The sequence below is a fragment of the Lycorma delicatula genome, chromosome 1 (genome assembly GCF_047948215.1).
Source record: "Lycorma delicatula isolate Av1 chromosome 1, ASM4794821v1, whole genome shotgun sequence".
NCBI classification, from domain to species: Eukaryota; Metazoa; Arthropoda; class Insecta; order Hemiptera; family Fulgoridae; genus Lycorma; species Lycorma delicatula.
Window position 1 is genome coordinate 272,892,330 of NC_134455.1, and position 22,295 is coordinate 272,914,624.

General features: G+C 29.7%; 1 protein-coding gene across 12 annotated transcripts in view; it reads right to left on the reverse strand.

Moving 5' to 3' along the window:
* l(2)10685 (5-methylcytosine rRNA methyltransferase l(2)10685) overlaps positions 1–22,295 on the reverse strand; it is a 103,608-nt gene that overhangs the window by 47,124 nt on the left and 34,189 nt on the right. For all 12 annotated transcript variants that reach the window (XM_075377890.1, XM_075377840.1, XM_075377850.1 and 9 more), the window contains 2 exons: positions 4,534–4,713; positions 2,767–2,975 (listed from right to left, as the gene is read on the reverse strand). In XM_075377890.1, coding sequence (XP_075234005.1) covers positions 2,767–2,975; positions 4,534–4,713 — 389 coding nt within the window. The remainder of the gene's footprint in view (positions 1–2,766; positions 2,976–4,533; positions 4,714–22,295) is intronic.

Genomic DNA, 22,295 nt, shown 5'->3' on the forward strand with positions numbered 1-22,295 from the left:
AGACTTCAAAAGACGTGTTATAGTCATGATACCAAAGAAAGCAGGAGTAGATAAATGTGAAGAATACGAGGTGCTACCCAAAAGATCAGGGAATTTTACCATAAAAATAAAATAGCTTACCATAACTTATAATTTCCACTGCCTCCTTCAAAGTAATCCCCTTGGGCATTGATACAGTGTTCCCAGCGTTTTTCCCATGATTCCATGCATCCCTGGAAGTCTGCAGGTGTAAGTGTTCAAAGCACATTCTGTGTTTCTTCCTGAATCTCCTCAATTGTGTTAAAACGACGGCCTTTCAATTGAAATTTTATTTTTGGAAAGAGAAAAAAGTCGCACGTGGCAAGGTCAGGCGAATAGGTGGGTGGGGAATCACTACCGTCTTTTTGGAAGCCAAGAAATTCCAAATGGCTAGTGATGTGTGCGCAGGCGCGTTGTCATGGTGCAGAACCCAGGTGTTGTTACCCCACAGATCTGAACGTTTGCGCCTAATCCTTTCAGGTAACTGCTTCAAAACTTCACAATAGAACATCCCATTGACAGTTTGACCAAGAGGAACAAATTCCTTATGAATAATGCCTTTGATGTCGAAAAAACAATCATCATGGACTTCATATTGCTGCGAACTTGGTGTGCTTTTTTTGGCCGCGGTGAACTTGGAGACTTCCACTGCGACGACTGCTACTTAGTTTCAAGGTCATACCCATACACCCATGTCTCATCACCGGTTATGATGTTGGAGATGAAGTTAAAGTCATCTCTTGCTGAATTTTTCAATTCACTACAGACACAGCTACGCGATTTTGTTTCTGGTCGCTGTTCAACAGTCTTGGTATGAATTTTGCAGTAATGCATCTCATGTTCAAATTGTCTGACAAGATGCGTTGCACGGACCCATATGACAATTGTACGATTGCACAAACATCATGGATTGTTTCTCTACGCTCTGCAACAATAGCCTCTCACACTTTCGTGATGTTTTCTGGTGTTGGGCTTGTTGATGGTCTTCCTGAATGCTCATCGTCATCGAATGTTGTTCATCCATCTTTGAATTGTTTGTACCACAAAAAAGTTTTACTTTTATTCATAGCATTGTCATCAAATGCTTCCACAAGCATGCGATGGGTTTCTACGCCAGTTTTTTTAAGCATGAAGCAAGATTTGATGCAGGTTCTTTGCTCTTTAAAATCTGCTATTTAGAACTTCGCTGAAGCAGTAAAACACAATGTTACACAACCGCACGAAAGTCAACAATGCAGCCTCTCACCATCACAGCTGTAGGACAGCTGTCAGAAAGAGTAATGTTAGCCACATATAGCGGCAGCAGGTCATACCAGCAATGGTATGCGCGCAAAATTCAAATTCCCTGAACTTTTGGGTAGCACCTCGTACAGAACAATTAGCTTACAATTAGCGTATTGAGAGGAGAGTATAAGAAGTGTTAGGAGAAGACCAATTTGGTTTCAGGAAAAGTATAGGGACAAGGGAAGCATTTTAGCACTGAGATTAATAGTACAAAGAAGATTAAAGAAAAACAAACCAACATACTTGGCATTTATAGACCTAGAAAAGGCATTCCATAACTTACACTGAAATAAAATGTTCAGCATTTTAAAAAAATTACGGTTCAAATACAGAAATAGAAGAACAATTTCTAACATTTACAGGAACCAAACAGCAACAGTAATAATTGAAGAACATAAGAAAGAAGCCATAATAAAAAAGGCAGTTCGACAAGGATATTCCCTATCCCCGTTACTTTTTAATCTTTACATAGAACTAGCGGTTAATGATATTAAAGAACAATTTAGATCCAGGGTAACAGTACAAGATGAAAAGATAAAGATACTATGATTTGCTGATGATATTGTAATTGTAGCTGAGTGTAAAAAAGATTTAGAAGAAGCAATGAATGGCATGAATGAAGTCCTATGCAAGTATTACCGCATGAAAATAAACAAGAAAAAATGAAAGTACTGAAATATAGTAAAAATAACGAAGATGGACCGCTGAATATAAAAATAGGAAGAGAAAAGATTATGGAGGAAGAAGAATTTTGTTATTTGGGAAACAGAATTACTAAAGATGGACAAAGCAGCAGCGATATAAAATGCTGAATAGCACAAGTGAAACGAGCCTTCAGTCAGAAATATTTTTTAACAAGAAAAATTAATTTAAACATTAGGGAAAGATTTTTGAAAGTATATGTTTGGGGTGTAGCTTTATATGGAGGCGAAACTTGGATGATCGGAGTACATGAGAAGGAAAGTTTAGAAGCTTTTGAAATGTGGTGCTGTAGGAGAATGTTAAAAATCAGGTGGGTGGATAAAGTGACAAATGAAGAGGTAATTGCGGCAAGTTGATGAAGAAAGAGGTATTTGGAAAAATATAGTTAAAAGAAGAGACAGACTTATAGGGCATATATTAAGGCATCCTGCAATAGTCGCTTTAATTTTGGAGGGACAGGTATAAGGAAAAAATTGTGCAGGCAAGCAACGTTTAGAAACGACTAGCACTAGATAGGGAATCTTGGAGAGCTGCATCAAACCAGTCAAATGACTGAAGACAAAAAAAAATATATACTGTACAAGTTGTCATAAAAGCTATCTTTTCAATGAATTTGGCAAAAGTAAAAGAAATAGAAAGCAATGCATTTTTTAGTTAAAACAATGGTTATGTTATATACTATGAATGGATTTCCATCTGAAATGTGCAATATACAAGCTATGCTATTAAGATTTATTTTTTCAACAAATAAATTTAACTCACTTATCAATCACTTGGTCAGGAATACAAACATTCTTTGGATACAATGTTTGCAGTTCTTCATGTTCTTTGTTCTGAGTAATTTTTTCTAACTTGCGATCCATTGCATGCACAGCATCCAATTCTTTTTTCCTCTTCAATTCTTCACTTTGCTTCTTCAGTTGGTTCTTCTGTCCTTTAATTGCATCCCTCATATTAAATGCACCTTCATTCTAAAAAAAAAGTACTTCTACTACCTATAAGTTATTATACACACTAAAAAAAAAAAATTTAAGCAAGTTGTCTGATAGTGGTTACCATCAATCAAAATATAATTATGATATATTTTATTTATTTAATATAAATAAAAGAATAATATTAATTTACACATAATAATTTACAAATAATCATTATTAAGCAAAAGCATAAATAAAAACAATGTAAAACTTTTTTTGGGTTTCTATTTTGTTTTAGCAGAAATACAAGTGAAATGGTTTGGCTACAAGAGACTTGAAAGGAATGATGACATGGATATTTCTTTAAATGGAATTTAAAGAAATGAATTTTTATATGAATTTTTTTAATTCATATATTTTAGTTAAAATATTTTAGGAAGCGGAGAAGTGACGAAGCAATGAGAATGAGCTGATTCAGAGCTTAATTATTGATATGTAACTGTAGACATTTTTTTAGTAACTTATATTTTAACAAGAATGAAGCACACACAGTTTTGTGTGTGTGTGTGCAACACATGCATTCTCTTTTTCAATCTCTTTCTCTAAAGAAAATATAGGAAAAGAGAGCAAAACAACTGAAAAGAGCCCACTTAAATCACTTTAACAAGTACATTGAAATCAAAATTAATTAGATTGTTTATTTAAAGTATAGAATCTGTTGCTAATTTATTTTATTCTAGATGTAAAATCCTTTCCTGGAATCGCTGGGCAATATGTATCTATTATGCTCTAGATTATATTTTTTTTAAGATTAAGATAATATATTTTTTGTGTGTTCAAACCAAAAAATTATCTTTTATTATTTATCTTTCTTTTTTTGTAACAAATTTGATTTAGAAAGATTTCAAAATAACCAGAAATGCACCTTCATCATCAAAATCAAGTTAATAGTAGAATGTTAAATGGCACAATATTCAAAATTATTTTTTTCTAGAATATACTGTAACTTAAGCTTACTTATAAGCTTGAAGCTTGTGCATGGAATATGGAAACAGAATTTTCTAGCTAATGAAAAATGCCATACCTGACTGGGGGATTCAACTGGATGAAAGGGTGAGACACTACCACTCCACCAAGGAGACCAGCAGAGTTTATTTTCAATTTAATTATCAACCCTTTAACAAAAATTGTGACTCACAGTTTTAAATGCTTCAAGTATGAAATTTCATAGATATAAACCAGTCTCTGTTGGTCAGCCAGTACTCTTAAAACTTGCAAAATCTGGTAACTTAACACTAAATTTTTTATTAAATAAGAACTTAACTTCTTCAGTTTTATTTCTGAGCCATTAAATATTTATATATAAAATAAAGTCAAGACATTACCATTAACACTATCTCATCTTTTCACAGGTCTAACATGTAATAGCCATTACTTAATATTGCAATCATCGCTGTTTTTTATTAACAGCACCAGTGTTAGAAGTCAACATTATAAAATGAAAGGTTTCATGTAAAAGACAAGTTTGTTATGATACATATTTAAAAAAAAATTGTAATAGGCCAGTACTGAACATAATTTTAAAGTATAATACACGAACATAAAAAATAGTTACTTTCAGTAAAGTTGCAGTAGCCTCACTATTGTCATAGTTATTTATAACTGCACAATATTTTTGTGGAGATAATAATGCAACACGAATGGATTTCCATGTCTTTCCATACACAGAGCTATAGAAATCATCAAAATGTTCTAATGCCTTATAAATGGCAGTCTGGTTTTTCTTCTCAACAGCCTGAAAATATATACAGATGGTAAGCAAAAAAAGTATTCATAACAGATCTAAGCTACATTAATACTTAACTTCAAAAATAATTTATTTGATAATTACATCAAGGTTAATTTCTTTTTATTCAGTATTCACAAAAATCATTTCACTACACAGATATTAAAATAAAGCACGAGTGATTTTTAGCAGAAGAATAAAAAAACAAAATATGTGTTCTCTTTATTTCATTAAATAAAGCCAACACAATAGAAATAATGGCAGCAGACAGGACTCCTGAAATTAACTGTGCACATGTTTATAAATGAGGACAATGAAACTGACAGTGACTCTCTTTTTATTAACGTGACATCTTAAATCTATTCCTACCGTTCAGGTAGTTAATTTTACTTTGACAAAATTAAGTTTATATTTTGCAATTTAATTCTAAATATCTGGAAATATGCTTCCAGATGATTTTTAAAGAACTATAATTCAGTTCCTTATTCACTGGTATTGCAGACTGTGCTTTTGTTAATAGCACTTTCCTTAAAATTATAAGGAAAACCATTTACACAGCTAAATAGTAGTGTAGATGTATTGTTTTGTTCATTTAATATGTTGTTTTTTTCAAAATTAAAGTGTTTGTAGATTTGATACTGTTCTAAATCTGTTGAGTTCACAACTTTTATACTCTGTGGATAAAATTTGCTTGTTCTGATTAGTAAATCTGCTTGTAAGTCCAATTTGTACAAGGTGATTTGGCAAGTTTGATTTGAGTTATATGAAGCACATAAGTGTTATTTGTATCTATGGGTGGATTTGGATCTGGTTTGCCTAGTATATTATGGGGAAAATAATACTACTAATAATAATAATTATTATTATTATTACTATCGCTATAAAGGGTAATAGTAATATAATATAAAAGTATAATATTGAACTCACTCGACATATACTTATTGGGCAATCAGATACAGAAACTAAAGAAACAACTCTCATATACACATTCAGAATCAATTTTATATCAATTTTTGCTGATCATCTCATAAAAATGGAACACATATACAAAAAGTGACCACAACTTGCAAATTTTACTCACGGCACGCAAAAACACGAACTGTGAAACTCATGAATTCACATAAGCTAAAAAGAGCTTTATTAAAAGACTAAATTTTCCAAAAGGAAACATTAAACAAAACAAAGATCCAGTACACTATTTAACTACTTAAAATGTGCTTCTTAACAATGTTATGAAAAATCTCATTAACAGCAAAACCATCTATAGAATCAAGAAGAAGATATTCAAGATGTAAGGATGTAAAGATGTGAGGAAGCTGTTGAGAATACACCTCCAGAAAAACTGGAGGTAAATTTTCAAAAAAACATGCCATAAAGAACTTATTATTTCATAATTATTTATATTGTGGGAAATATAGTTTACTCATACTTCATTTATGCACGTGTAATGTGGGTTATGTATATTCAGAAATACAAATATAATTATAATCGGTAGAATCTGGCAAGTCATTCATAAGCTCTCCCTCTAGTACTAAGGAATCTGCTCTTTGTTCCTCACCCGTGCAGTGTAGTCTGTTAACACAATATACAAGTATCATACACTTCTGATTCATGAATTCAGTGGCTAATATACGAGCATAACCAGTTTATTATTTTACTAAAACTTTGATAATAAAATCTGATATATTAATATAAACACTACCTTTGTGAGTTTATGATAAGGGATGAATCCAGATATGTATAACATAAGAGTGATTAGAAAAACCTTTCTCTCAGCTTCTCCATCTTAAGTTAACCTCCTAGAGGTGCCCCAGATAAGTCAAACAAGCAGCAAAAGGTAATTATTTGACCCCGGAGGAGCTGGACTAAGCATACTTGTATTGAGACATCTGTGTGGAGATGAAATTCATCACAGTTTCCAAGCCTGGTGTAATAAAATTAGTTCATAATGACCCTAAACTCAGTTTAAAGGTTTCTTAAGATGATGTGCTAACCTTCTAACCAAAGTAATTGATTTAAAAAACTGAAAGGAACCCGCTAAAAAAAGACAGGGATAAAGGAATTCATATGATTTTTTTTGTTACTAAGAGTAACATGATTTCTGCAAATTGAAATATCTAAACAATAAACAGCAAAGATGAGGAAACAGTAGAGAAGATGAAATATACAATTAAAAATACTTTGACTGGTAGAGGTACAAAAGAAGGATAGTGGTATGAAAACTTTGAAGTTAAAGAAAATTATGCTTTAAGATATTAAAAATATAATGAAGTCAAGTTAAAAAAAGGTGTAGGAATACTAACAATTCCAAATAAAAAATAGTTTATTGGCTTGGAAAGCTGTTTCACCAAGAATAATATCTTTGACAGTGAAACTTAATAAAGATAAAAGCAATTTATGTTTATACTCATAAAGAGTAAAGATATTTTTGGAAAAAAAATTGATTTTTATATAAAGTATAAAAAAGTTCTGGAAAATATAAAAAAAGGGTTAGACATAATATGAGTTGAAGATTGGAATAGTACAGTCAGTAATAACATGTTAATGGAGAAAGGAATGATGAAATGTTTTAATGGCGAGTGTAAGGAAAGAAAATTAGAAGAGAATTAATTGCACGGTTTGGGTATAGGACATCTTGATAATACTTCATAATTTTTTTCTCCATAATCAGATACATCAGATAACTTTTGAGAAAAGAAGCAAAAATATTTGAAGTATCATTGATTATATTACTTACTTCAAGGATATTCTATATAACACAATAAATGTGAAAGAATTTAGAAGAATAGATTTCTACATTTCCAGTATAGATTTCGACATACATTTCCAGATGGAAATGGACCTGAGGTTGTTAATCGAAAAATATAGATATAAATTATTAAGGAAAAACATATGTGGGTAAAATCTATGAAAGAATATCAATGATAAGCTTCAACTTATTTATCACAATGATATAAAATATATTTTGTAGGAATATGTATCGACACATACCTGTTAATACAGTGTTACTGTGTGAATTTCATTGGAATACATACATTACTCATTAGACACACATACTTTATTATTTATTTCATTGGAACATACTATTACTTCTATTGCTTCTATTACTATTTTATTCTATTAACATACTATTACTTCATTAGACATACATGCATTATTCTTATATTTATTCAAATTTCATTTCCCCAGCTCAAAAAAAATTATATTTTTTTAACTTTTTTTTTACTGCTCTTTCTTCACAATCTAGATTTTATTTGTAGAACAAAATATAAATAATATAGTAGTAGTCCTACTTTTAAAAATGTATATTCTTCTAAGATTTTAAGATATTAGTAAAGGAGATATTTTGCATACTATTTTAATCTTTGATCGATTAAGGTTAATTAAACTAAATTAAGAAAAAAACTTTGTTTACATCTGTATTCAAAACAGTCAATGTATAAAATAACCACATTGAAATCAGTCTTGTGGCTATTATTAGTCATAAAGAGCAACTGCAAAATATAAGTAGTTTCAAAGGGAATATAAAGTATAAGTGCAAAATTCTAGTGATACATTTTGAATGTAAAATTAATTACTTATAACATGTTTATTATAGTTAAAATGGAATTAATTTAATGTAACCAATGTTATTAACTGAATTAAATTAACTGTTAAATAGATCAAACTATATGTTTTCTTAAACTTTATTGTAATGCAGAGAGATCTGAATGGTAGGGTGTTGAATTTTGGAAGATGTAACTTATTTCTGTAACTACTCATATTTATAACTCATAATATACTGACTTCAGAATACTTCTTTTTGTTTTTTCTTCTATTACGAATGAATACCAGTGAACTGTCTGAGATTATGTTCTTACAATTCAGATTTTAAAATCTACATGTTTCAGTTTAAAATATTAGTGAACTAGAAAATTTTACTTTTTGAAATTGTAGAATAAATTTTTTGCTAAGTCAAGCATTCATATTATTAGAAATTGCATTATTAGAATTGGTTTCAAAAGAGAAATATGAAAGCCAAATGCTTTAACTAATATTATTTTTTAATGTTTTACTTACACAAATACAACAGAATAAAATTGTAACTGAGCATCACTTTATTTGGAACAAAATGTATATAATAACCAGGTTTAAAAGATCACACATAATTATTTAACTTCTTTTAGAATTGTTTCAACCCTTCTATTAATTTTGACATTTTATATAAGTCTGTATAAATTTTGTTTTAGATTCTTGGATTGTTAAGTCAGTTTTGATAAGCACTTATGTTAAATCTAATAACTTTTTTCTAGTAAACTTACTTTTTTCCATATCTTGTTTTAATGTTTTCAAATCACAGTAAATCTATTAACAATAAATTATATTACTACTAATTATATTATATTACTATTTTATTTTACAAAGATCGCCCCACTCTAAAACAACTTAGTGAATTTCTAATATTAAAAGAAAATGGTATAAAAAGAAGATAAATTTATAGTAATGATAAAAATTAAATGTTATAAATTTAAGAAACAGAATTACAATAAAATCCACCTGTACTTTTCTAATATACATAAAAAAACAGTACTATTGAGTAAAAAATTAACTACAATAAAGTTAGTACAGTACAGTACAGAAGTACAGTTTTATTTTAGTAACTGATCCTTATTTAGAAAAAAAATTACAATATAGAAGATATAAAACCTTCCAATTCTTAATAGAAATAAACAGAGCAGCAAAGTTCACAGATACATTAATTACTTATTAAATTAAATGTGATGACATATAAATACCCTGCTCTATTTAAAAGTAAAAGCTATATCATATGATAGTTTCTGAGATCAAGGCAATTTGATAATATGATTTGTACTAATTTTTTTTTAACACAAATCTCTCTTGCACACAGATGCTCCAGCAAGTGTTTTACAAGCATAATATTAATACTACTCTTTAATAAGTAGTTATAAATTTAATAATTGTTTGTTAATAGTTACATAATTGTTTTTTTATATGCTATTTCATTTTCTTTTCTGAATAAATTATTACTTAAGAAAAATAATTACAATTGAATGAGAACAAGTAACGACTTAAAATTGTCATATTATGAATAGAACCTGTCTAAGGAAGTGCACTTTTTAACATATGAATTATGAAGTACAATATAGATCTTATCTAGCATAATTTCTACTTCTGGTTTTGCACTTTTAATATTTTTATTTTCTACATACTACACCTTTACTTCAACTACTCTTCCTTTTGCTATTCTGCACTTATAATTTCATTTTATATATTTCAATTCAACCTACTGATTAGAGATATTAATTATAATTGTTTTATCATATAAAGCATTACAATAATTAGTTACTTTAGAATAACTGTCCCAATTTTTTTATGATTGTGATGCATAAAAAGTTATTTGTACTAACAAAGTACCAGTAGAAAAAACTTATTTTTCTTAAGAGTAATGATGTTTATTGTGCAGCCAGTTCTTGTATAGAACAGAGCAAAGATATCATTTGTACAACTGAATATCACTATCATTACTTGGTCTTGGGATACTGATACACAGCATATTCAGCTTAATGAAAAAGGCAATGGGAAACTACTTCACACATCATAACCATTCTAAGCCTGGCAGAGGATTTGTTCTCTAGAAAATGGCTAAGCCAATTTTAGAGGTTACTTAGTCCTGATCAGGCCACCTATAATCAGTTTTAAAATATTTCTCATAAGAAAGGCTTTTTAGTAATTCTTACCTTTCAGTCTAACTATTTGCTTCATCAAATTTGTCCATTTGTTTTCAACAGAGTCTACTTGTGTAATAATGTTTCAGACCTGAATTTATGGTTTGTTCAGATTTTAAATCCACATGTTTTTTTTTTTAATCTGTCTGTTCTCACCCTTTTCCTTAATCTCTTAAACTGTATTACCACCAAATTGAGGTCAGTATCACTCCTATCTCCTGGATACACTTTAAAGCCCATAACTTTATTTTAAAATATTTCTCTAACCATTACATATTTCCTGATTTTATCTATGTGTATCTTCTATTTCATAATTTAAAAAAATAAAAACTATTAATTATTTTTAGCAAATATCGATTCATGGCGGTTCAAAATTCTGAAAGCCTGGTATTAAATTCACATATGAGAAAAGTCTGAAAGCCTACTTTCTCTTTTATTTCTAGCACTTTTCAAAGCACTCTCCAAAAACTTTCTCTTTTTATCCTATTCTTACAGCAATGCAGTTTGATTACCAGCAAATCATCATCTCCTTTAACATATCTGATTTAGTCATCTATTTCTTCTATATACTGGAGATAGGTTTCGGCTGAAGAAGTAGCCATATAAATCTGCACTATAACTGTAGGTTTGGATGTCAAATATATCCTGACTAAAATAACTGTATCACAGTGTTGCTAGTAACATACATACTCTTCATCCTATTATATTCTAATTTCAACTCCAGTGTTTCTGTTGTTTTAATTTTACATGAGTTACGATAAGGTAAGTAATAAAAAAAGATCAGTTAATAATAGTATAATTAGATGAAAAATTCTGCTAATTTTTCTATCAAAGCTCATTAATCTTTTCTAAGTCTAACTTTAACCTAACCATTTCAAGTATATTACTCTCTACTTGCCACTTATTTTAATTTTTATTTCTAACAATTCATGCTCTGATTTGAAGACCATGATTTAGATCTTTACATCACATTCTCTTGAGTAATCCCCATAAGGAGTTCCAGAAAGAAGACTATATTATCTCCAAAGTATTTTATCTAAGAGGATGGGTGACATTATATTATATAAAAAAATAAGAGTGAAAGAAATGTCTCCTTAGAAAATCCTGTTTTATTTTCTATTGTTTTCAACCAAACAGTACTAAAAACATACTAAGATTTAAAGATTGCTGAGATCATATAATCAATTACTTGTGGTGTCTTCACAAATATATGAATGGCTGCTCCTTCTGAATACCTTAACCTAGAAGATGGAAACCTGACTTACAGGATCTTCCATTCTTGTCACTGTTAGAGTAAATTCTTAATGGAATTTGGAAAGTAAAACCACCTCTTACTTTTGAAACCACTAACTATATCCCTCAAGAAGGCTTAATTAGGGGTATCATTTGTTCCTCATAATGCAGCACTGTCACAGGATACATGTAGAATGTAGACAGAAACAGCAAAATGAGTGCCACCACAGTCTAGGATCACTTATTTGTAAAAGCCTTATTTATCACTAATCCAAAAAGACATTATAAGTAATCTACCACCATCCAGTAGATTACATCCCAGGACTCACTTGATTAAAATTCACTAGCTCATTAAACAGATTAAAATTGAGATGGCTAGATCAAGTTAAAAACAATTTTAAAAAAATTGGAGTTCAAGAAAATTACAAGTTTTTTTAATTTTTGAAAATAATTATTTTTGCAAGACAAATTTACTATTTTTTTTTTTTTTTTTTTTTTTTTTTTTTTTTTTAACTCAACTGCAGTAGGAGTTATAATAGATATGTTTAGGTATATTTTTTGTGTATCTCTGTAATTCCAGAATTGCTGTACTGATTTTTATGAAACCTTAAAATTGAAATGATTAATTTTAATTGAGAAAATGACAAATAGATCCAGAAACCCAATATTCACACAGTATATGCCAGTTTTTTAACCATATAAAAATAAAGATTTATTTGTTTCATTAAAAGAGACAAATAAAATTTAAAAAATGTACGTTAACATTTTATGCAGTATTCCCTCACTCTATTTTTCTCTCTCTCCTATACACACACACACGCACGCGCGCACGCAGACAGACGGACAGAGAGAGAGAGAGAGAGAGAGAGAGAGAGAGAGAGAGAGAGAGAGAGAGAGAGAGAGAGTGTGTGTATTTACAATACTACATTTAGTCATTTCATATTTCTATTTATGATAAATTTAAAATAACCATAAAAGGTTAAAAATATGAATCAATTAATGGGAGAAAAAACATGAAAATAAGAAAACAAAAAATATTTCAAAATTATTAAATATATAACATTTTGTATGCAAAGGAAATTAAAAATAAAATTTCACTGAATTACAGAAAAATTCTAAGGAAATCAATTCAAAACTGGTAATAAAAAAAGAAAAGCTCACAAGTTATATAAAATATACACATGTTTTTTACAAAAGATGTTTAAGTTATAAAATATACACACCTTTTTAGCTTTTTGTATAAGGTTTAAAGTTACAAAAATTCAGTCATAGTTAGCCTTTTATAGAAATTTAAAAATTAATTATTCTAATCCACTTGTATTTCACTTAACATTTAGTAATATTTAAATAGTTAATAATAAATATCTGTTTATAATTTTTTTTTTAAATTGTTATTTTATAAAAATGCATTTTAAATTCAGTATACATATTTTGGAGCAGAATATGATTATTTAAAGAATAATAAAACTGTGCCAATAATTTTACCCAGAAATTGTTTAAACTTCTTAATACCACCAACCACCCTCAAGTAATGCTATAAACCAATGCAAAATGACAATGTTGTTATTTGATGATGCTGTGATCTAGTTGAACCAGTTGCAAATAGACTTAAAGCATTATTTGTAATTATTACACCACAAATACATGCCACTTAGAATTGATGAGTTATAAATGGCATCCTCGGAAGTGTCTCAGATAAATCCACTGGGTTGGTCTAGTGGTGAACATGTCTTCCCAAATCAGCTGATTTGGAAGTCAAGGGTTCCAACATTCAATACCTAATAAAATCAGTTATTTTTACATGGATTTGAATATTATATCATGGATACCGGTGTTCTTTGGTGGTTGGGTTTCAATTAACCACACATCTCAGGAGAATGGTCGAACTGAGACTGTACAAGACTACACTTCATTTACACTCATACATATCATCCTCATTCATATTCTGAAGTATTATCTGAACGGTAGTTACCGGAGGCTAAACAGGAAAAAGAAAAGGTGTCTCAAGTCGTATGATGGTTGAAAATCAAAACTCTTACATCAAGATTTTAATTTTACAGATGAAAACTTGACAGAAATTCACATTGTTTATCAAGAAATTAACAGTGAGTACAGAATAATCCATAGTTTATTCCTGTTATAATTTTTATAGACATATATCCACAAAATGATAATATAAGCTCAGGAAGGCAAAAACAGTGTCAAACTTGCATTACACTATCTTGAAGACGCTTACTGAACAACATCTAAGGAAATATCACAATTTTAACTATTATAAAACTTGTAGAATTCCAGCACTATTATTTTATACTTTAAAAACTGTTAGCAGAAAAGAAAAATTTTGATGCGATGGGTGCTTGACTGTTGGACAGAAGCAGAATCACCTGGACATTACATCACTGAAACAAAGCTTTGTTGTTGAAGGTCATTCAACAACCAATAAGTTTCTAAGAAGGAAACTGGCAACAAGGATGCATTCTACGACTGGAATAGAATGTATTCCTATTGAAAACGGTTGGATTAAACTCTGAAGTCATTAACTTGGTCATAGGAATGGAAAAGTCCATCATCCCTGTCACGTGAAATATTCTGATAAGCATAATTAAAGATAAAGCAAGTAATGATCTTTGCTTGTAATCATCAATGAATCATCATGACAAATAGAGTTCCATGTGGAACAAGTTTGACAGTAACATACAATCTTGACTTCATGCAGGAATTGCTCATGAAAAACAGACTTGGCTTGCTCAGAAATGGATCACTCACTCTGAACTAAATGAACATCTGCACAGTGGAAAGGTTGTGATCAATATTCTGAGTAGCTGTATGTAGGAAATTTTACCTCATTCAACACTCGGTCCGGTCATGAATCCACCAAACTTTGACTTGTTTCCCCAGATTAAAAGTTAAAAAGACTGTTCCATACAAGTATAAAACATGTCCCTCCTGGAAGATCATTCCGCAGTGGTATCTGATGCAGAATGAAAGTGACTACCTCACTGTAATAGTGTACCCTCTGAAATATTACGATATGGTCATGGTGAAACAGGAGACTACGTAAAAGGATTTTAAAGAGATACTACTTAAAGTACAGTACACATTAAGTAAAAAATTAATGTGTATTATTTATGAAATACCCTTTACTAATACATGTATATACATAAAAGGCACAAGTTTTATTACATTTTTTTTAATATTAATTATTACATAGTGGAAGTGGCAGGGAAGGGAAGCACATGATCAGTTTACTTTAGGCACCAGATGATATATATGAAAAGATTCTATTTACTTTTACACTAGAAAAGAATCTGGCAGTTGGAACCAAAAAAAGAATATAATATTTGATAACAGAAAGAGTGATATGAATAATGAAATATAAATAAATGGAATTTGCAAAATAAAAAGTGATTCGTAAACTCCAAGCGATTTTTCCAACAACATTTTTCTAAACATTTAAAACTGCAAAATCTAAAATTATCAAAATTTAAATTATCTATTATGGCAGAACACCTACGCCAGAACAAAAAATACAGAAAATATTGTAAATGAAATCAATATTATAACCACATTATGTGGCTATTTTCTTTATCCTTTTTTTATTTAATTTTGGTTATCTTCTTGTGCATACATGACAGCTTTGTTTACCTTGTTGGAATAATTATTCATTTTATGGGTTAATGAAATGAAATAATTACTTTTTAGTTTAACAGTGGTAAGGGTTTATAATAATAATCAGTTTCAGTTTTATTACTTATACTTAATATAACATAAAAAAAATTAAATGCTCTATTTTTATTTGTTTCAACTATAAACGTAAATTATCATTACATCAGTTTAATTAATTCAATATTATTTTTGGTTCATTACATAAGGCAGATTTTTATATACAACAACAATATCACCTTCAAGTTGAACTCATAACTGTACCTTTTTTTGTTGTTTTTTGTTTGTTTAATCTCCGGGACCGCTGTTATGTACTGCTTCAGAGAATGAGATGAATGATTTGTAGCGTGTGTAAAAACACCATGCCTCACTGGGATTCAAACCCGGGACCTCCAGATGAAAGGATGTGATGCTACCACTTGTGTCACAGAGGCTGGCCTATAACTGTACCTGGATATAAATTTCTGGCATAATGACAGATAAGGGGATATGCATTCATCTTCCCACTATAAAGGTGGGTACGCTGAATGTTTAAATTATTACAGCATAACCTTCTTTAACAGCTTCAATAACGAACGAGTTATAATAATTAATTATAAACAAAAAATTTAACAGTTTAGAAGATAATCCTTAATACAATTTGTCACAATAAGCCTTTCAGCAGAATTCAATTCGCCTTTATTTTATGTCAGTAAGGTCACAACAGCGAATCTTGTATTTCCAATCCCAAACAGCAGGAATTTGTCATTCAAAGATGACAAAATCCTGCCGTTTGGGTTAATTCCACTGGCTAAATTTCATCGGTCATACATTCAGTAGTCTGACTTTTCTATCAAATGCAAGAAAATTCCTACTTTAAAGGTAGGTACGCTGAATGTGCCTACAAAGGTATTTTGTACCTACAAAGGTACAGAATGTAGACTGCAGTCTAAACTGTGATACTTTCATTGGCCTAAGTAAACTGAATTCATTCTGAAATACTGAAATGTTAAAATAATGAAAGGGCAGACTATAATGCTGGTAGTCAAAAATACCCTAGCATGGCTCACAAGTCAAACCTGACAAACCGGGCACTCATAAAAATGGATGATCATGAAAAAATGATGTGGGGGGTCAATGAACAATTTGTCTCAGATAACTAAAGCCTTAACTATCAGATAACCAATGTGCACTTACCCGAAGATGAAAATATATTTAAAAAATAGAACTGCTAAAATTTTTTTTCTCTGTATATGGATTTCAACAAAAAAAATATTTCATGATGAGCATTAAATAGATGATGGGCATGATGGTTCGATGGACTTAGATTACAAAATAGGCTTCAGCCTCAATTATTATTATTCATTGCCACAATTATTATTCTTTATACAGAAATAGAAATTTTCTTTCAAGAAGGAATATTTGTTGGTCATCAAATAAGACAGTTAGTCAAAGATGATATATTTAATGTTAAATAATGTAGAAAGTGCAACTTGGGCTTCATTTAAAGACGTTTGGAAAACATTTCTCGGCAAACAAAGATTCAATAATTACCATGATATTGTTAATTAACTTCTTACTTCATAACAGAGCTATGGGATAACCCACAGGGTTGGTCTAGTGGTTAACGCGTCTTCCCAAATCAGCTGATTTGGAAGTCGAGAGTTACAGCGTTCAAGTCCTAGTAAAGCCAGTTATTTTTACACGGATTTGAATACTAGATCATGGATACCGGTGTTCTTTGATAGTTGGGTTTCAATTAACCAGATATATCTCAGGAATGGTCGAACTGAGAATGTACAAGACTACACTTCATTTACACTCATACATATCATCCTCATTCATCCTCTGAAAAATTATCTAAACGGTAGTTACCGGAGGCTAAACAGGAAAAAGAAAGAAAAAGAAGAAGAAAAAGAGCTATAGGATGTAATATGTCTTTGAAAATACATTTTCTCCACTCATATCTGAATTTTTTCCCAAACAACCTTGGAAGCGTAAGTGACCAACACAGTGAACATTTCCGCAAAGACATTTCGGTGATGGAAAGCCACTATAAAGGGAAACGGAATACTAACATGCTAGCTGATTACTGTTGGACATTAATTCGGGATATGCCTGAGCCTATTTATAAAAGAAAAGCATCAACGAAATCATTCTAACACAGGTACGGTCATGCAAAATCATAAATTTTACAGATTTTAACTATATTTTCCCTTAATTTTGTTCGATGCGTAATTTATTTTAAACTAAGGATGGTAGAAAAACTATATTCACAGATCTGTAATGTACGCAAAAGAGCAATTCAAGAAATGGTATCACATTTAGAGAAACATTAATTTTTTTGTTTGTCTATCAGTGTTATCTACAATATGAACAACCCTTGAAATTAAATCTCTTTAATTTTTTTTTTGCCAATTAGACAATTTCATTTTATATTTCCTGTATACGTTCGTATAACCCTAAATTATTCTCCTTCTTATCTACCTCAGAAGGAAATAATAATTGCAACTAAATAAACTTATATGTTGCTAAAATAGTTCTGTTACTATTTATATATCAGTAGTAAGCTTTAATACTAAAAACTGTTTTTAAATAAAACAAACACAAATCCATTGCCATATTACTTTTTTTAGTAACTGTATACCCAGTCCTCCCTGCGGGCAGTATGCTTACAGAAATTTCATGAAAATCAATGCAACCATTCTGAAGTTACAAAAACACAAATAAACTTAACACCCAAATATAGAGTACTTCTGAAAATTGGGTAAAAAATGTTGGATTTTGATGAACATGGCACTAAAATCAAATTAAAACCACATATTTCTATCTCACATGGCCTCCAGAATGCAAGCCACCCACAAAGTTAGCATGTGTACAACTTTTTAATACTGTCTATTAGTACATATTAAACTCACTGAAAATACGATTATCCAATGATATGATATTTTATTACATAAACAGAATAGAATTTAAAGGATGAACAATGCAATCTTACTACATAGTACAGTACTGAACAAAATTTAACATTGATAAATCACATCTTAATTAAAATTCATTATGTTTGTCCACTTAACATTTAACTTACATTCTTCTTTTTTCGTTATACGCTTACCTAACATGGGTTATGTATTCTGAAAATGTTAAATCAAAGTAAACTGGGTTGTATATTCTGAAAATGTTAAATCAAAATAAATAAACAGACTTGTGAAATCTAAACTCTCTCTTTTGTCATAATAAAAATTAAGTGTAGTTGTTTTTTGTATTGAAATACTGAAATAAAAAAAATCTGCCTCAAAACTAAAATTTGTCAACTAACATAGAAACTCCCACACATTTAAAAAGAAAAATATGTTTAATACCAATTGTGTCACATTTATCATCAAAAAATGATGATAAATATAATACTTTTTCTCAAAAGTTGTACTTTTTTGAGAAACAGCTGCTGAATTATATGGTTCATTTATGCACTTTTGTTGATTCATGCACTTAATGACTTCACACACACAACCTACACAAACATACTGAAAGAGAAAACATATTTTAAATTCAAAATGTGTGAAATTTTTCCTTTACCTGAAGTTCATAATTATTGATTCTAGCAGAGTTTTTTAACAGATTTTTCTGCAGCCTCTGATTTGGTTGATAAAAAGTCTTATTTTATAATAATTTGTTTGGGCTTGTTCACAAAAATGTAAATGCTTTGAGAAATTTAAATAAGGTACCACACTTAGAAATTATTGTAAATGAGTTTCAGAGGAATTTAATAGATTTATGGGGATCTGACAAGGATATTTGCTAAGTTCTTTGCTCTTTGCCTTATTCTTAAGTAATCTGGGAGCTTGTTTAATAGAAGACAAAATGACAAGGATTCTACAGAATGCAGATGATGTTAAGATAATGGATGTGGGTCTGCAATTTACGACAAACAACTAAGAAATCTAAAGTTAATTTAAATAAATCAAAGCCATACTTATGTTATCTACAGTTTGGTTCTGGCTGTTGAAGTATTACTCTTTTTCATTTAATGAAATGGTGGAAGGATATTAACCTGGTCATATTAATACTAATACATTCATCATTCCATTGTAGTCAGATAGAATGACCACATTCTTAGCAACCATAGTCAATGACTAGCTGCTATGTGTTAAAGCATACATTAAAGCAGTACAATAATATAATAATAATGCAATAAAGCACCAACTAATGCTAATCAGAAGGACGAGTTGATTGATTGGCTAGTTTCACGTCGGGTCAATGCAGACCATTCAATGACCAAAGGACAACTTTTGGAAATCATTCAGGGAAAAACCTTCAAAACCTATCTATGAATTAGATGAAACAGCAAAAGAAGCAGGCCACAAAGTCATCCAATTGCCTCCCTATCATTGTTACTTCAATGCTATTGAAATTGTGTGGAGTCACATCAAAAGCTATGTAAAAAAGTATAATAAAAAGTTTACAATGAAGGAAATAGAAGAAATTACATTGCATGTAACAAATAGTGTAACCCCTCAAGACTAGAGAAAAGCAGTGCAACACATTAGAGGAGTTATAAATGAAGCAACTGAATGAGAAATTTCCTTGGACGTAGACAATTTAATTATAAATTTGAAAGAATCATCTGGTTCATCTTCCAGTTTCGATAGTGGTCTGAAGATGATTAAATAGATGGAATTCAACCACTTTCTGATGAATAATGCCACAGTATATACTCGTATTTATAATAGTTATTTTTATTGTACAGTAATTGTTTTTCCTAATTTAAACAATGTATTATAGTGATTATATTAATATTAATAACTATTGTAAATTGTTAATGTTAAAATAAAATACATTGTAGCCTACTGTAAATAATTATAAAAAATATAACAGGACTACAATAAAAAAAAGCAAAAAAATTAAATTAAAAATTATATTTCAGGTAACGACTGACACTTAACTTTTAGAGAAAAGAATTGCTGGATCGATGACAATGTGCAAGTGAGAAAAATAAGAAGGGCAATCAAAAAGAGAAGTTCAGATACGTTTGGCAACATTTGACACGTCACTTTCCTTCAGAGAGCCTTATCTGGCTACAATACATTAACCACCAGAACCAAATGCTCAATAACATTAGTATAATGATGTTTAGGAATGGAAGGTGAAGGGCAGATGTAAAAAATATGTTGAAATAGGAGGAAACAGAACCTCTAAATGGTTATAAATATTTAGGGGAACAGAGTAAATGCAAATTGGAGTAGAGTGTTAATAAATAATCAGTGGCACTACTGACATGGATGAAATTTTTTTAATGAAGAATCAACTGGTGTTGTAATGCACCAGATAACTGGGACTAAAAACAATATGAATTGGCAGAAAAGTTGAAAAATATTTTTATAAAGTAGACTTTATCATTGCCCATAATACTCAGGCAATGTACCATTCTTTAACTTCACTGTGGGAAAAAATAATCTAAAGTTATGCAATAACAAAAACTAGAACAGTATGAAATCATGTAGACTTATACATGAAGGAAAAATTGATGTAGAAACAGCATCGGCATAATATCATCTAGATTTTGGTGTTAAATTTTAGGAATAAATATTTAGAAACTTTAGGAATAAATATTAAAAAAAAAAAAAAAAAAATGGAACTGACATCAAGATTATGTAATGTGTTACACATATATAAAATTATAAGATCACTGTCCCTACTGATACTGTATATTGAATCTGAAAGGTTTAAGACAACATGTCTTGATTTTTGTATGATTTTACTAACAGTGCTACATATCTTGTATAGAAACTCACATTACCTACCCTGTAGAAGACCATATAACTTCATCTAATGTGACGCACACACAGAATATCAGGATTTCCACTGTACCTACCTATCCACCAAACAGCGACAAAAAGATTTTTGTCAATTTTCAGTATCTAAAAAGTTTTTTCAACATCATAGCATCACTGTGAGAACAGCTGTACAAATTGCAACAAGATTTATTTCAATCAGATTAATAGGAAAACCGTTACATGCAAACATAAAAAAAAAATATAGGTCGAATATATAACCTCCTTTTTTGAAGTCGGTCAATAAAATACAATTCAGTTATATAAAATGGATAATAAAAGTGAGGGGAACCTGATAAATTTGAATTTCAAACCACGGTAATGCAAAATAGATGTTAGGTGCTCTGTGTAATTTTTTTGTGAGAATGAAGATGTTTTACATTTCGTAGCCTGATGGTATGTGCTCGCTGAGCATACACACAAGTGATTCATGATGAAAAAAATTTCAAGAGAATTATTTTTTGCTTTCCTAATGGTAAGGAATGAATGTTATATTTTCATTATATTGTTGAGAACCATGTAAATGTAGATGGGAACTTATTCATTATTTTAATTATTCTTGCTACATATGGTCTTGCTACAATTAAGTTTTTTTTTAAATCTATTGAGTTTAATTAATAGTATTTTGTTACTGTATTTTTCTGTTAAATCAAAGTAAATATTTATTATGTCAAAAATTGTTCATTTATGTATGATCAAAATCTTATCCCAGGAATTGATGATTCATCATGTTCATGATAGAAAGACAAAATATAAAAAAAAATAATATTCTTGTTGAATATAACTATATTCAAATAACTGCATATTTATCGTTTTAAATTTGATCTGAGTTTAACTTCTTTTTGTTCTTGCTTTTTTTTTATTACATTATTGTTAAATAAAACAATTAATGTAACTAATAGCAAGTCTTATTACTGCATTCATAAACTAACTCCTTATAAAAATTGTTCCCAACTATTCTTAATTTTTTCCTTATTTATATATTTTGAAACTGTCACACCGTTTTTACTTTCATTATGCTGTTTATTAATAAAATATTTGGCCATATTAGAAAAATTCAGTTTTATTATTTTTCCACTGTTAATACCTTTTTACAAAATTAAGACACCAAATAAGTTTATTTTTTAATACAATATAAATTTATTTTTTTACATTACTA